General features: G+C 34.3%; 3 protein-coding genes across 3 annotated transcripts; 2 read left to right on the top strand and 1 right to left on the bottom strand.

The window, feature by feature from the left end:
• Nucleotides 1-1,073: 1,073 nt before the first annotated feature.
• Nucleotides 1,074-3,976, top strand: LOC103493668 (cytochrome P450 711A1). Its single transcript, XM_008454513.3, has 5 exons — nt 1,074-1,738; nt 2,232-2,384; nt 2,460-3,240; nt 3,332-3,427; nt 3,530-3,976. Exons 1-5 carry the CDS (start codon nt 1,503-1,505, stop codon nt 3,857-3,859), a joined length of 1,596 nt encoding a protein of 531 aa, XP_008452735.1. The 5' UTR covers nt 1,074-1,502; the 3' UTR covers nt 3,860-3,976.
• A 144-nt stretch (nt 3,977-4,120) lies between these two features.
• Nucleotides 4,121-6,646, bottom strand: LOC103493669 (protein IQ-DOMAIN 6). Its single transcript, XM_008454514.3, has 5 exons — nt 6,195-6,646; nt 5,849-6,097; nt 5,410-5,637; nt 5,211-5,324; nt 4,121-5,110 (listed from the first exon to the last, which is right to left on the bottom strand). The coding sequence occupies exons 1-5, from the start codon at nt 6,258-6,260 to the stop codon at nt 4,430-4,432; spliced, it is 1,338 nt and encodes a 445-aa protein (XP_008452736.1). The 5' UTR covers nt 6,261-6,646; the 3' UTR covers nt 4,121-4,429.
• A 4,628-nt stretch (nt 6,647-11,274) lies between these two features.
• LOC103493670 (cytokinin riboside 5'-monophosphate phosphoribohydrolase LOG8) lies at nt 11,275-13,841 on the top strand. The gene is made up of 7 exons (XM_008454515.3): nt 11,275-12,092; nt 12,257-12,354; nt 12,478-12,508; nt 12,682-12,781; nt 12,934-13,004; nt 13,099-13,242; nt 13,584-13,841. The coding sequence occupies exons 1-7, from the start codon at nt 11,979-11,981 to the stop codon at nt 13,674-13,676; spliced, it is 651 nt and encodes a 216-aa protein (XP_008452737.1). The 5' UTR covers nt 11,275-11,978; the 3' UTR covers nt 13,677-13,841.
• Nucleotides 13,842-14,141: the final 300 nt, after the last annotated feature.

The raw sequence follows: 14,141 nt of genomic DNA, 5'->3' as shown, positions 1-14,141 counted from the left end.
TGACTAAGTGCGCGTGCGGGTCAAGACTGTGACAATCTGAAATCTTTCCCAATCCATCTTCTGAAACTCAAAAATCCACCATTTTGATTCAATCACTCTCTTATCTTTATATTGTTCTTTACATACCCTGGCCCTATCATACCATTATCCATTCACTTTCTCACATTCCCCATTTTCATCCCCATCCCCATCCCCATCCCCATCCTCATCCATACATCCATTGTCTCCAGATTTGGAGTAGAACTTTCTTTTAGCGCCTAAATTTGGAATGTTACATCTGTATACTAAGTTTTGAGCTAATTGACCTGTAAATTTCAGAAACTTACATTTGTACACTAATGCTGACTTGTCTCTGGTCTTAACTTTCAATTAGCTTTCTTTTTTCTGTTTAATCAATAATTTAAAATAAGCATGTGACAAATTTTTAATTAATTAATGAAAAATATATTTAAATATTTACAAAATACAGTAAATTTTCAAAATTTATCAATGATAATGATGTCCATAGATGACACTATTCATTAATTGCTATTTTGAAAACTATTCATTAATTGAAAATTAACTTGAATATAAAACAAAAATATACTTAAAAGTCAAAACTGAAAAAGATAATTTTCCCTATAATTTAATATTTCTGTTGCTGGTGGGAAAAATTCACAATTTGCTCACAGAAAAAATAAAAAAGAAACCGAAACACCCGCCTTTTGTCTCTTTCTCCTACCATTTACGACAAAAATGCCATCAAGAGAATCTTCATTTTCCTTGCAGATCCATGCGTATAAGAATATTCGCGATGTGCAATGAAATGAACGATGTGCATAGGATTTAATTCTTTGCCTTTAAAATTGGAATATTACGGATTTGCTGTCTGGAAGTGCTTCTATATGATTAAGAATAAGCTGTCTCTTTTCCCATCGTGGGCGTACTCGGATACAAAGTTATAATATACACTATTAAATGGATTAGTACAAACGTGGAAACTTAAGATCATCTCTGAAAATAAAATGTCTTCAGTTCTACCTTCTTTTTTAGATGTTGTAGAAGAAGAAAAGAACTGCCACTAATTGAGATGGGATTGAGTTTTACTCTTCCACTAGAGGCTTCTTTTGCTGCTGAGTTTGTTTAGTAATGTTGAGTTGAATTTTGTGTTAAATATTATGAAAAAAGAACTAGGGTGCAAAATATGATGAATTCTTCACCATCCAAACATTTCAACGATGCAGAATAACGAAAGAATAAAAAGGACTTCAATGGTCGTTTCATTATTTCCACTCCTCTAATCATTCGTGTACCGACAAAAGTACCAACCTTAGTGAAACTCCCACTGCCACCCCGCTTCCTTTCCATTTTCATTTCCCTAACCATTTGCCTTATTTAAACACAAACGAAACTCCACAACAACAAAAATAAACTCAAACAGTCAACGCACTCTCTCCCTTTCCCTTTCTCCTTCTTCTTCTCTTTCTCAATCTCCCTTTTCCACTGCTCGGGTATAGAGAAAAATGGATAATCTTTTTCAATCAATGGTGGCGAGTGTGCCTATGGGAGTGGGTACGATATTGTTCACGACGTTTTGCCTCGTAGGAGGGGGTTTGGTTTATTTCTATGGACCGTACTGGGGAGTGAGAAGGGTGCCTGGTCCACCAGCTATTCCGCTGGTCGGACACCTTCCCTTGCTGGCTAAGTACGGCCCAGACGTTTTCTCTGTCCTCGCCTCCCAATATGGTCCTATCTTCAGGTGAGTTTTCTGTTTTCATCATCTGACTTTTCCTATCTCAAAACTCCTTCATTTTTATGGTACTCAAACGACGTCGCTTGTCTTGCCTTAGCTTGACTGTGCAATTAAAGGGCTAGTTTAGGCATCATCTGATTCTGTTCACTTGCACGCTCGAAAAAAAGCCTTTTCTTTTCGTAAAATTGTGAACGTAAAAGGACAAAATTTTCTATATATCCCCTGTAAATTTCAAACTCGATGGATGGCTGTGTGATAGACAAGGGGAATTTGATATCTATTGATGTGAAATGAAAAGGGAATAACAACATATCAATATTCAATGATTGAATCATATGCTAGTGGCCTAAGATTTTGATGGGATTGCACTATAATTCGTTTTGCCGACGTTAATAATTACAAAACATACAGTGATGAGTGGAAACCGTGGAAACCTGTGCCTAGGGGAAGAAGTGTTGCTTTTGTTTGCATTAATGTCCAATTACTTTTAATAAAGCAGGTTCCATATGGGTAGACAGCCATTGATAATTATAGCAGACCCTGAGCTTTGTAAAGAAGTTGGTATCAAGAAATTCAAGGACATCTCAAACAGAAGTGTCCCTTCTCCAATATCAGCTTCCCCGCTTCATCAGAAAGGTCTTTTCTTCACAAGGTACTTTCGATCTTTTTCTTAAGAAGGAATAAAAAAACATCCCATCTACTGCTTAATGACCAATTAATTTTACAGGGATGCAAGATGGTCGACAATGCGAAACACAATACTCTCAGTCTATCAGCCCTCTCATCTAACGAGATTAATACCCACTATGCAATCAATCATCGAAACTGCAACTCAAAATCTCCATTCCTCTGTCGAGGAAGATATCCCTTTCTCTAATCTCTCCCTTAAATTGACCACCGATGTTATTGGAACAGCAGCCTTCGGTGTCAACTTTGGGCTCTCTAATCCACATGCAACCAAAACCTGTGGTACCAATGACCAAGACAGTAAAAATGATGAAGTTTCGGACTTCATCAATCAACATATCTACTCCACAACGCAGCTCAAGATGGATTTATCGGGTTCCTTCTCAATCATTTTGGGACTTCTTGTCCCTGTACTCCAAGAGCCATTTAGACAAGTCCTGAAGAGAATACCATTCACCATGGACTGGAAAGTTGACCGGACAAATCAGAAGTTGAGTGGTAGACTTAATGAGATTGTGGACAAGAGAATGAAATGTAACGATCGAGGTTCGAAAGATTTCTTATCACTCATTTTGAGAGCAAGAGAGTCAGAGACGGTATCAAGGAATGTCTTCACTCCAGACTACATCAGTGCAGTCACGTACGAACACCTACTTGCTGGGTCAGCTACGACAGCATTCACATTGTCTTCTGTTGTATATTTAGTTGCTGGACATCCAGAAGTCGAGAAGAAATTGCTTGAAGAGATTGACAACTTTGGTCCATCAGATCAGATACCAACAGCTAATGATCTTCAGCAGATGTTTCCATATCTTGATCAGGTTAAGTAACATGCGCTATTGTTTTCGTTTCTATGTTTTTAGACCTCGCACATGAAGGAGTTTCATTGTTTTCATAATCAAATGAGTGCAGGTGATTAAAGAGTCCATGAGGTTCTACACTGTTTCCCCTCTAGTAGCTAGAGAGACATCTAAAGATGTGGAGATTGGTGGATATCTTCTTCCAAAGGTAATTCAATGAAAAAAAAAACCACCTGATGCATCTTTGTTTTCAACCAACTTAGTCGAACAGTGTAACTAATTGAAAAACACTGCTTTGTGATGAGATTAGGGGACATGGGTTTGGTTAGCACTTGGAGTTCTTGCCAAGGATCCAAAGAACTTTCCAGAACCAGATAAATTTAAGCCAGAAAGGTTTGATCCAAATGAGGAAGAGGAGAAACGAAGGCATCCCTATGCTTTAATCCCATTTGGAATTGGTCCTCGAGCATGCATTGGTCAAAAATTTGCCCTTCAGGAATTGAAGCTCTCTTTGATTCATTTGTATAGGAAGTTTGTATTTCGGCATTCCCTCTCCATGGAACAACCTCTTGAACTTGAGTATGGTGTCATTCTCAACTTCAAAAATGGTGTCAAGCTCAGAGTGATCAACCGTAAATAGAGGGCGTCAGAATCACTACAGTTTCGTTATCAGTTTGTATGCTAAGTATCGGTCATCAAAACAGTGTCCAAAGATGTTTATGTACGTTCCTAATATACAAATTATCGATTTAGGATTCGCATATCATAACCATCAAGAAAACCGCCATCTTTGGCGTTGGTTACTATTTGATGTTACATAAACAGAGAATCATCTTTTGTCAAAAAGGACTCTCATACTTCATCCATTGAAAATGCAAGCATCCTTGCAAACAAATCAGGCTCAGATAAAGATCATTTTGACATTATTGTACTGCACGTCTATTCCATCCCAGATAGGATAAGCTTTGGCTAAGAGTTCTAAACAAAATTTGCAGAAGTGGTGAAAAAATAACAAGATGAAAACTAATGAAGCTATAATACAAAGAACGAGCCATTCTCCACTGGACATGAAACAAATACAACTCTACCGAAAATGTTACACAATTTTGATGGTAGGAATTAAGAAACAAGGCACAGTGCAGATCTCTTCTAGAATCACCAAAACACATTTCATCCCAAAGCTGATTTGATTAAGCGAGCCGCGAATTGCTCATGACCTTAGCTTTGTTCCATTCTTATCCGACCGTGTTGGCATCATCATTGGCTTAAAGGGATTGACTGATGAATCAGAGCCGGCACTGCTCTTAGAATCCCCATTTGAGAAAGCTGCTGACTTCTGAAGGAACTGGGACTCATCCATCGACTGCCTTTGAACTCGATGCGATAAATGACTATTTGTCTTTTGCTTCGCCTTTGTTGACTCTGTAAGGTTCATGTAACTCGGCCTACTGTAACTGCCATTCTCTGTTCTTTCAATGGTTGAGAAAGCATGCCCCGATGCGGGAGTTGTAGACGTGCAGATTGAAGATGAAGCAGAGCTTTCATCATACCAAAAATCAGAACTTGGGCTAGAACAAGAACGAGCTTGCCCACTTGAAGGAGGTTTAGCAGAAATCCTAGTTGATACATTGTTCTTCCTAACTTTCACCAAACCTGGTTCAGAACCTTTGGAATGTTTAGACACAGCAGAGTCTATACAGGTCTTTGAAGGCGGAGTGACATCAAATGATTCGGTGCGAGATTGTTCCATCAACCTTGTTTCCCATGGCTTCGCTGCCATCCATCTCTCCAACCAACTCCATCCCCAATTGTTCTTGTCAAACTCGTAATTCTTAAGAGCATAAATCGAAGCATTTGTTCTTGAAGTTGAGTTTGGTGTTGCCTTCAATTGCTGGAGAGCAAAAGATAAACAAGGAATAAACCAAACTGAATATGCTTTCTCACAAGAAAAATTAACGATGGATATTCAATCAAAAGCTTCTCATGTATACCTTTTGAACAAGAGAGTATGCAATTGCTCTCTCCCTCTTAAATGCTCCATCTTGCCTCATTTGTAACTTAGATTTGATATCTTCCAATGTCCCTTTGCTATCACACCAACCTTCCTGCAAATGAACCAAATTGTTATTCTCAAAGCCATCGCTTGAACACACAAATCATAATAGCGCATTCTCCTTGTATTATGATAACCTCAGCTTGCTTCAAGAGATCGGCCTTGCTGCGATGTACGTTAAGCAACTGTTGTACGGCCTGCCCCTCGACCGACATCCTCACACGACGTGCTCTGACACGAGCTTGGACTCGAACCAGAGCCTGCATGCACCTCAGTGTAACAGCTGCCTGTTTCCTCACCAAACGACCCCTCACCAGAGCTTGAAGCCTCACCACTCCCTTCAAGGCCCTAAGAGCCCTCCTAGACTGCAAAATTTTTCACTACCAAATCATTAAAAGAACTTGACAAGGTGTCCTAATGCTAAGATAGAGAAACAAAACAAACAGCCAAGGAACTAATCTTAAACAAGGAAACAAACTCTCTCTAAGATTAACAACAAGCTTGAGAAGTGAACTTGATTCTAGTTTCATATCAAACACATGGAAACTTATTAGTATGAAGAGAAAAGGAATGTACCAAGAAACCACGAAATGCAGTTTGAATCCTAATTGCAGCCCATTCTTGGCGGACAACCCGGAAATTCCTCGGTGGAGCACGGAGGACAGTGGCAACAGCAGCAGTAAAAGAATCAGCGGCTCTAGGAGAATCAGAGCCTTCAGAAGCTGCTTTATGTCCTCCTTTATAACCCTTCCAAGCAGAGCTCAAGTCCCCTGATGGGCTCCTCCATAACTTCCATTTCTTAGTTTTAGTACCACCCAACTTCTCCTGTAAAGCACAAACAAACCATCACCATTTCAAACCTTTAAAAACAGATTATGAGCAAGAACAAGAGCAAAAACAAAAACCCCAAAATTTAGCTTACTTTGTCTTCCTTATCAGACTTCCTCTGTCCTATAAACACCTTCATCCATTTCCCAGAACCCCCCATCAAATCAGAGAGTAAACAGAGCAATGAGTGTTATCAAATGTCAAAACTTTAGAGGCAGTGGTTGATTTTAAGGAGAGAAAGAAAAAGAAAAATCCAAGCTTTTTGGGTAGTAAGGGGGGGAGAAACGTTGGAATGTTAGAACACTGAAATGGCAAACTTTCAAAAACTTTGTGGGTGGTGGGGAGAGAAAGAGAAATGGGTTCAGTTTAGTTTTGTGGGAAAGTGGAGCAAATTCAAGTGAGATTCATCGATAACCAACGACTGCTTCGCATTTGAAATTCAAAAAATTAACGATGCTGCTCACTTAGTGGGGTTTCCTCCCGCTCGATTTCATCACCCCCATCAACTTCTCTTTTTTACCCTTCTATTTTTACTATATTACCAAACTATCTCAAGGGTATTTTTGATATTTTGTTTCAAAAAACTATATATATTAACTAGAAGGAAAAAGAGAGTATATATATACATATATATATATATATATATCATGAAAAGGCACGCTAAGAGGGCAGGGTTATTGGATAGAGACCAAAAGGCAATCTGACAAATCTTCCTCTAAACTAAGTTTGTATTAATTCCTTTGTGAAATCCCCACCGTTCGATCTTACCCTTCCTTTGGAATCCAATGCTCTATTTAAATTCTACTTGAATTTCCACTTTCTGCTTCTAAAAGTTTCACTATTGTCTCTTCTGTTTTGTTTTTATATTTTCATCCAAATTTATCTCTCTCTCTTTTTTTTCACATATTTGAAAAACAATGATGGTGAGAAGCTATTGGTTGGAGTTTGATAATCAGCCCTTTGTTTCTGTGACATCAAAGTTTGTAGTTATTGGTAGCAAATTTCTTTTAATCCATAAAACTGTTCAAAGTACAGTAAAACGTTACAATTTATCAACAGTAGATAATAGTCTATCATGGTTTTTCGTACATTTTTTTATATTTATGAATATTTTAAAACATTTGAATAAAATTGACATTAATTCATTTACTATGACTATATACGAACAACTTCAACTTGATGTATAACTACAAAATTTTAGGACTTTGTTAACAAGCTCTTCATCTTTTACTTTGACACTAGAGTCGTTTTTTCCGTATGTTCTCTCTTATCCTATTATAAATTTACTCACTCTCACGTAGAAACAATGTGTGTTTTATCGTGTCCTATCTAAAATCATAGAGATAACAATGCCCTATCTTTATATTCCAAAATTTAGAAAAGCCCATTGAAAAATTCTACATTCAATAGTCATAAACTAAAAAATACATCAAAGAATTTCACATATCACAAACCAAATAGAAGACGAACTCATAGCTAGTTTGCCAAAATCCAATTTTATATATTAAAAAAAACATATTTAGAATATTTTGATTTTAGAAAAGTATACAAAAACAAGTATGAAGAAAAGAAATCATACTTTTAAAAATGGTTAAAAAGGTTAGAAGAGTCAATATCCCTTTTTTTTTTTTTGTAATATTTCTTACAAACTATATTCCACGTCAGACAAATTGATTTAAAAGGGGAAAAAAAAAAAGAAAGAAGAAGACCAAATAATTTAAGTTTGAGTTACAAAATTGGTTTGCTCTCCTTTGAAATGTCCATTTTTGTCGTTATCGAATACACCACTAAAAGTAAAACCTTTCCTATTTCAAAATTCAAATTATACTTTATGCAAATATCACTTTCATAAATAAAATAAAATAAAATAAAATAAATATCCCTATTGTTAATTTAAAATTGATTTTCTTTAGTATTGGTATGAGGATTAATCTCAATTGGACAGCCAGCTGAGGTGGTAACATCTGAGTCGACCAATAGTCAAAACAACGCGAAATCCAACGGCACCTGTTTTTTTTTTCCCTCGATCGATTAATTAATAATAAATTTTTTAAAATAAAAAAAAGAAATATGAAAATTATGATTTGGTGACAAAGTGGTCAGTAAAATGTTTTTATTTTTTCTCTTGTTTTGTTCTCATTTGGTTGGTTTGTAATGTGGATTTTATAATGAAGTCAAATTGTTCATACTTTGAGTTTTATTTTAATACTACATTGGATCTTTTCTAAGTATATTATTAACAAATATTTGATTTTTTTAATTACTTAAATTACCTCGTGATAACTCTTTTTAACGGTGGATTTGTCTTGATATTAAAGTGGGGACTACTTCCATTTATATTCAATACGTTACATTCATTTCTCAAACTTGTTGTTTTGATCTTGAAAGATATGCAGTGAAAAATTATTTTAAATTATAAAAGATTCGAGAATTTTTAAAGTGTATATGTGACTGACTATGATAAACTATCGTTTGAGTTTATTATGATACAGATAGATATAAAATAGTTATCTATTACGATCAATTATAGATAAACTGTGATATTTTGATCTGATATATTTATGTAATAGTGTCTAACGTTTTTTTTTTATTTAATAAATTTGAATTTGATAAAGAAATACATTGGGAAGGTCATGAATGTTTATAGTGACCTACATAGAGGTAAGCTAAATTTTGGTAGGAAATTAAATATCAATTGGGGGTAGCTTTTTCACTTACTAGCTACCCACCACTCTATTGTCATTTACTTATTAAGTTTCGATTGAATTCACAAATCTTTTAGAAAATATATTTTAGTTTTCCGCTATCATTTTATTTTTACTGTTATTTTTATCGAAACCCATCATATTGAACTCTAATGAATCTGAAGGAGTCATGTTGGCCAATGTGTACAGTCTATCAATCTACCACACAAACAATATCAAACTGTCCAAAAAAAAAAAAGCAATCGTTTGTTAATGTTTTAGCACAAAAATTTACATCCTAAAAATTTAAAGATAAGAATGAAACAATAACGATGCTATAGATAAATTTGAACATGGATGAAACAAGGCCAAATATAAGGGAAAAAAAGACTAATAAAATTAAGTACGAAATAGAAGAAAGTAGTCATGCACTTAGATAAGTTCAGTATCACACTGACTATTGGGTTTAATAAGATCAAATCAATATCCCTGTAAAAATAATATTATCTTCCTAAATGAGAACAAAACTTTTAGGTGCCCGTTTAGGGAAAGAATTGAGTTATGGAGAGTAAGTGTTGTGATAAACCTAATTTTATGATAAGATGTGTTTAGGTGAAAAGTTTTAAAATACACCTTTTATGGGAGAGTTGAAGAAATAGGATTATAGTGAGTTGAAAAAGGTTTTAAAAGAAAAAGCGAGAGTAAAAAGGGTTATGATAATCCTAAAACAAGAGTTATGGTAGCTCAACCCAATAGTAATAACTTTTAGGCCAAACAGCCCCTTACTTATTATTCATTCCACAATTTTCCATCTTTAATTTTGATACAATAATATAATATGTATACTCTAAATCACAAATTTACCATTGTAATTATGGGTAGATGAGATCTCTTATCCTCATAGATTTAATCAAATTTCCAACCACATTAAATCTCAATATATTGCAATAAAATGATAATTGTAAATGTAAGAACAAGAAAAGTAGCAATAAATGGTGACAAAATTAGAGAATTTAGTGTCTTTTATTCCCCACATTTACTTCACATTTTTTCATTTATTAAAAGTACCAAACTGCCTCTGATTTTAAATAAGTAAGTACACTTTGTATTTAAAAAAAGGAATCTTGGATTTAATTTTGCATCCCTACACATATTTTATACCCAATTATATAGTCTTTATTAATGCTTCTGAAAATTTATTATTATTATTGTTGTTGTTGTTGATGATTACTAATATTCTGTATTTTAAATATTTTCTACATTTTAACCAAAATTTTAAAAACTAGAAGATTGGATTCTATAATATATAAAACAGTTATTTCCATTAGATGTTTTGTTTTCTTTGTTAATAAGATGGAAATTGATACAATGTGACAATTTGTGGTTAAAACTTTGATTATATATGTGAATATTAACGATATCTAATGGGATGAAACAAATAGAAAATAATAATATTATGTTTTCAATTATCTTCTAATTTAAATAAATCGATTGTTTCGTTCTTAATTTTAAGAAACAATTATTTTTAACAATTTCAAAATTTAGATGTATTTAAAAAAAAAGAAAAACTTAAATCAGTATTAGGGATGAACATTGGTTTGTTAAGGTCAATTTTCCGACCAAACCAACACCAACCTAACTATGATTACTAATATATACTCAAATAGAATTTTCATATGAAACTAATCTTTATAAAAAAGTCAACAGACTAATTAAAATATAGAATAATGAATTCTAACATTATAAAAAATATATATTTATCATATAAGTGGTCTAATATATTCCATTAATTATAACTTTTTTTTAGAAAAATAATATATATCCCATTGATGAGGAATTAGACAACCACTGTCATTTGACATTTAAAGTCAAATCTGTATAATTGGCATTAAGCCCTAAATCACATTAAAAAAATACAAATTAGCTCCACTAGAAAACCATAACAACTTTCTTTTAGTAATGCCTTCATCATTTTTAATCATAGCATTTCATGTAGATATTGATATTATAATCTTTTCAAACATTTTGTCACATTCAATACTTCAATTGTAGTAGTAGTTTGATATTAAAGCTATATGCATATATTGTATTACATCGACCTTTTATATAAAGCAAACCCATGATCGGATTAATATTTCTATCTTAACAATTAACAACAAACAAACCATAATTTAAAATGTTATATAATAAGTTTGGATAGAATTAATGTAAGGAAGATTGAAGGGAATGAAAGGAGGAAAAATTGTATTTGTTTTTGGCTTAGAAAAGTGAATGATGTCACACTTAGAGAAAATGAGCTATTGGATAAATTATTGGGCATATGATACAACAATGATGGATCTTTTAATATAAAGAAACATCTATGAATCCTTTTACGAAATCTATTGCAAACGAAGAGATGGGACAATAATTAATAATCCAACAAGAACATAAAGAAAAATAAAAGAAAGAAAAAAAAAGGAATAATCTTTAGAAGAAAAAGGAGGAGCCAAATTAAATGTAAAGCAGAGGAGCCAATTACAAATCATAGCGTGGCAAGGAAATTATCAGAATCTTAATCGAAGACGATTATATTGAAATTGGGTCCAATTAAATAGTGAAAAGTTTTAAATTTTACTCGATGCTGAGTCAACTCAAATATCTGTCACCTCTTTTCCTTTCTTCTATGATCAAAAAGCTTTGCTTTTAGAAGGATTTTTGAAGTGATTTGACTCGGGAAATTGAAGGGTAGTTTTCTTTTTATCTGTTTTAATTCTGAATTCTCAGGTTTAATTTGATTAATTAATTACACTGTGATTATGATGATTGATTGTGATTGGCAAGAAAATGGAGATGGGAATTAGAAGAAAAAGGTAATGGAGCCATGTGGGCTGCTCTTGCTTTGTTATATAAAGGCCCCCATTGCCATCTTCTGCCTTTCCCAATTCTAATTCCCATTTATGTTGAAGATCATACCCTCTTCTTGTTGTCTTTTTTCGGTAATGGTCCTGAAATTCTCTTTTGTTTTGTTTCTCCTTTTTTGGGAAGAGTTTCAGTTCTTCCTCACCATTTAAAAGGGGTATTTATTATATATATACACTCTGCAGAAGATACTGCTGCTTCTGTTTTTCTTTTTTCCACATACCCTTTTGTTAGTTTTTGCCTTTTCCCAATGTTTCTTTTCGAATTATAATAAGGAACACTTGGGATTGTGAATGGAAGAGAGTAATTCAAAGAGCAAGTTCAAGAGGGTTTGTGTCTTCTGCGGCAGCAACTCGGGTCATCGAAAAGTTTTCAGCGATGCTGCACTTGATTTGGGAAATGAATTGGTTAGTTTCTTTTACATTCTCGATTGCGATTGTGTTTCATGTTCATCATTGATTGCGTTATTAGGAGATGTTCCATTATTTTCTTACCCTACGATTCATTGGGTTTTTGTCAAAAGTCATCTTGTTGTTCTTATTTCTATATTTCCTGTTTACATGAATTACAGGTGGAGAGGAAGATTGATTTGGTGTACGGTGGAGGAAGTGTTGGGTTGATGGGATTGATATCCCAAACTGTATACGATGGAGGCTGCCATGTCCTTGGGTAGGATAGAATCACAATTTGGGCAGTTTTTGTATTCCGTGCCTTTCATTAATATTGCAAGAATTGAACGCATTTGAAGTGCACATTAATGAGAATTGTTTTTGATTTATGTTTACTTGCCAGGGTCATTCCAAAAGCTCTGATGCCTCATGAGGTATAACCTATAAGCTTGTTTGTTTCTTCATTTAGCTAAACTACTATTCCTTTTTCTTTTTATTGTCTCTATTCTTAGAACTTGTCTTTCTTACTAGTGTTTCACCTACTTTTATCAAAGTATGGAAAATAATTTGACCATTTGTTAAATGTTTTGGATGATGATCCTGGTAGATTTCTGGACAAACTGTTGGGGAGGTAAGAACAGTTTTGGACATGCATGAGCGCAAAGCTGCCATGGCTCGAGAATCAGACGCTTTTATTGCTCTTCCTGGTAATTTTATGGAGAACCCGTGCCAACAGCTTTCTACATAGTTGTACATTATTGTTTATTAATTATTGCAGCATTTTTTTGGTCAGTTCATTAGCTAGGAGGATTAGATGTATAGTTTGCTTGATTTGATGTATGATTATTATTTGCATTAGGAGGATATGGGACGATGGAAGAGCTGTTAGAAATGATAACGTGGGCCCAACTCGGTATCCACAAGAAACCAGTAAGCGTAAACTCTGCTAATTCTATGGTTTGAAGTCCTATTGAGCCTAGCCAACTTTCTTTTAAGCTTGTACTATGGGTATTACTCTGTGCAGGTTGGCCTGCTTAATGTTGATGGTTACTACAACTCTTTGTTGGCACTATTTGATAACGGCGTCATTGAAGGTTTCATTAAACCCGTTGCTCGAGAAATTGTGATATCTGCTCCAACAGCAAAGGAACTAATGGAAAAAATGGAGGTATCTGACCAGACCCTCCTCATTCCAGTTTTTGCTGAAAGCAATGTAGGAGAACTAAAAAGATATAGGATGAAATAAAACCAAAGCGTACATTCTGATTTTGAAACTTTTTGTGTAAGACTAAGGTTCCTGCAGACAATTTTGATTATTTTTGTATATCTTTGAGATCCCGCAATGAGTAGATTCTTACCGGAGTGTAACAATATTTTGTATCGACCTCTAAAATTGAATTAGAAGTTCAGTTTTGTATGAAATGGCAATTACACATCTGCTTGCTCACCACAATTTTAATCATTCTATAAAGCCATTCTAATTCTGTTTTCGATAATTTTGTTTTCCAGGAACATACTCCTTTCCGTGAACATGTTGCTCCTCACGAAAGCTGGGAAATGGAGCACCTTGGTGATTATCCGAGCCATGAAACTAAACCATGACAGATAAGTGTTAATGGGACTTCCCTTGAGATTCCTGATGTCATCCATCATCATTTTTAATCATGAATGGGAACCTGTTGTGATGGGGCCATAAGTGGTTCATCATTGTGTACTTGTGTTCTTTGTGATTGGAATTTTAATAAATACCCCCTTTCTGTTTACAAAGTGCTTGGTTTGTGGTCAATCAAAACACCAATCATAATATCTAGTGGACTGGTCACCACTTCTTAAAAGGAAAAGTAAAACAGATTAAACAAGCATTATTAGTGCAGAACTTTCTTTGCACTTTGAAGGCCTAGCCCCACACATATAATGTTCTAGTGGACTTGATCAAGAGAGTTAAAGGAAGACCACATCCTTTCAAGGGATTGACGAATCCAAATAATTGGAAATTGGTTTCATCACTTTGAAAAACGTTTTAATAAATTACAATGACCACCTTGAAAAAGCCCTTATTTTAAATAC

This window comes from Cucumis melo, chromosome 7 (genome assembly GCF_025177605.1).
Source record: "Cucumis melo cultivar AY chromosome 7, USDA_Cmelo_AY_1.0, whole genome shotgun sequence".
Lineage (NCBI taxonomy): Eukaryota > Viridiplantae > Streptophyta > Magnoliopsida > Cucurbitales > Cucurbitaceae > Cucumis > Cucumis melo.
This window is presented reverse-complemented; position numbering and strand designations above follow the sequence as displayed.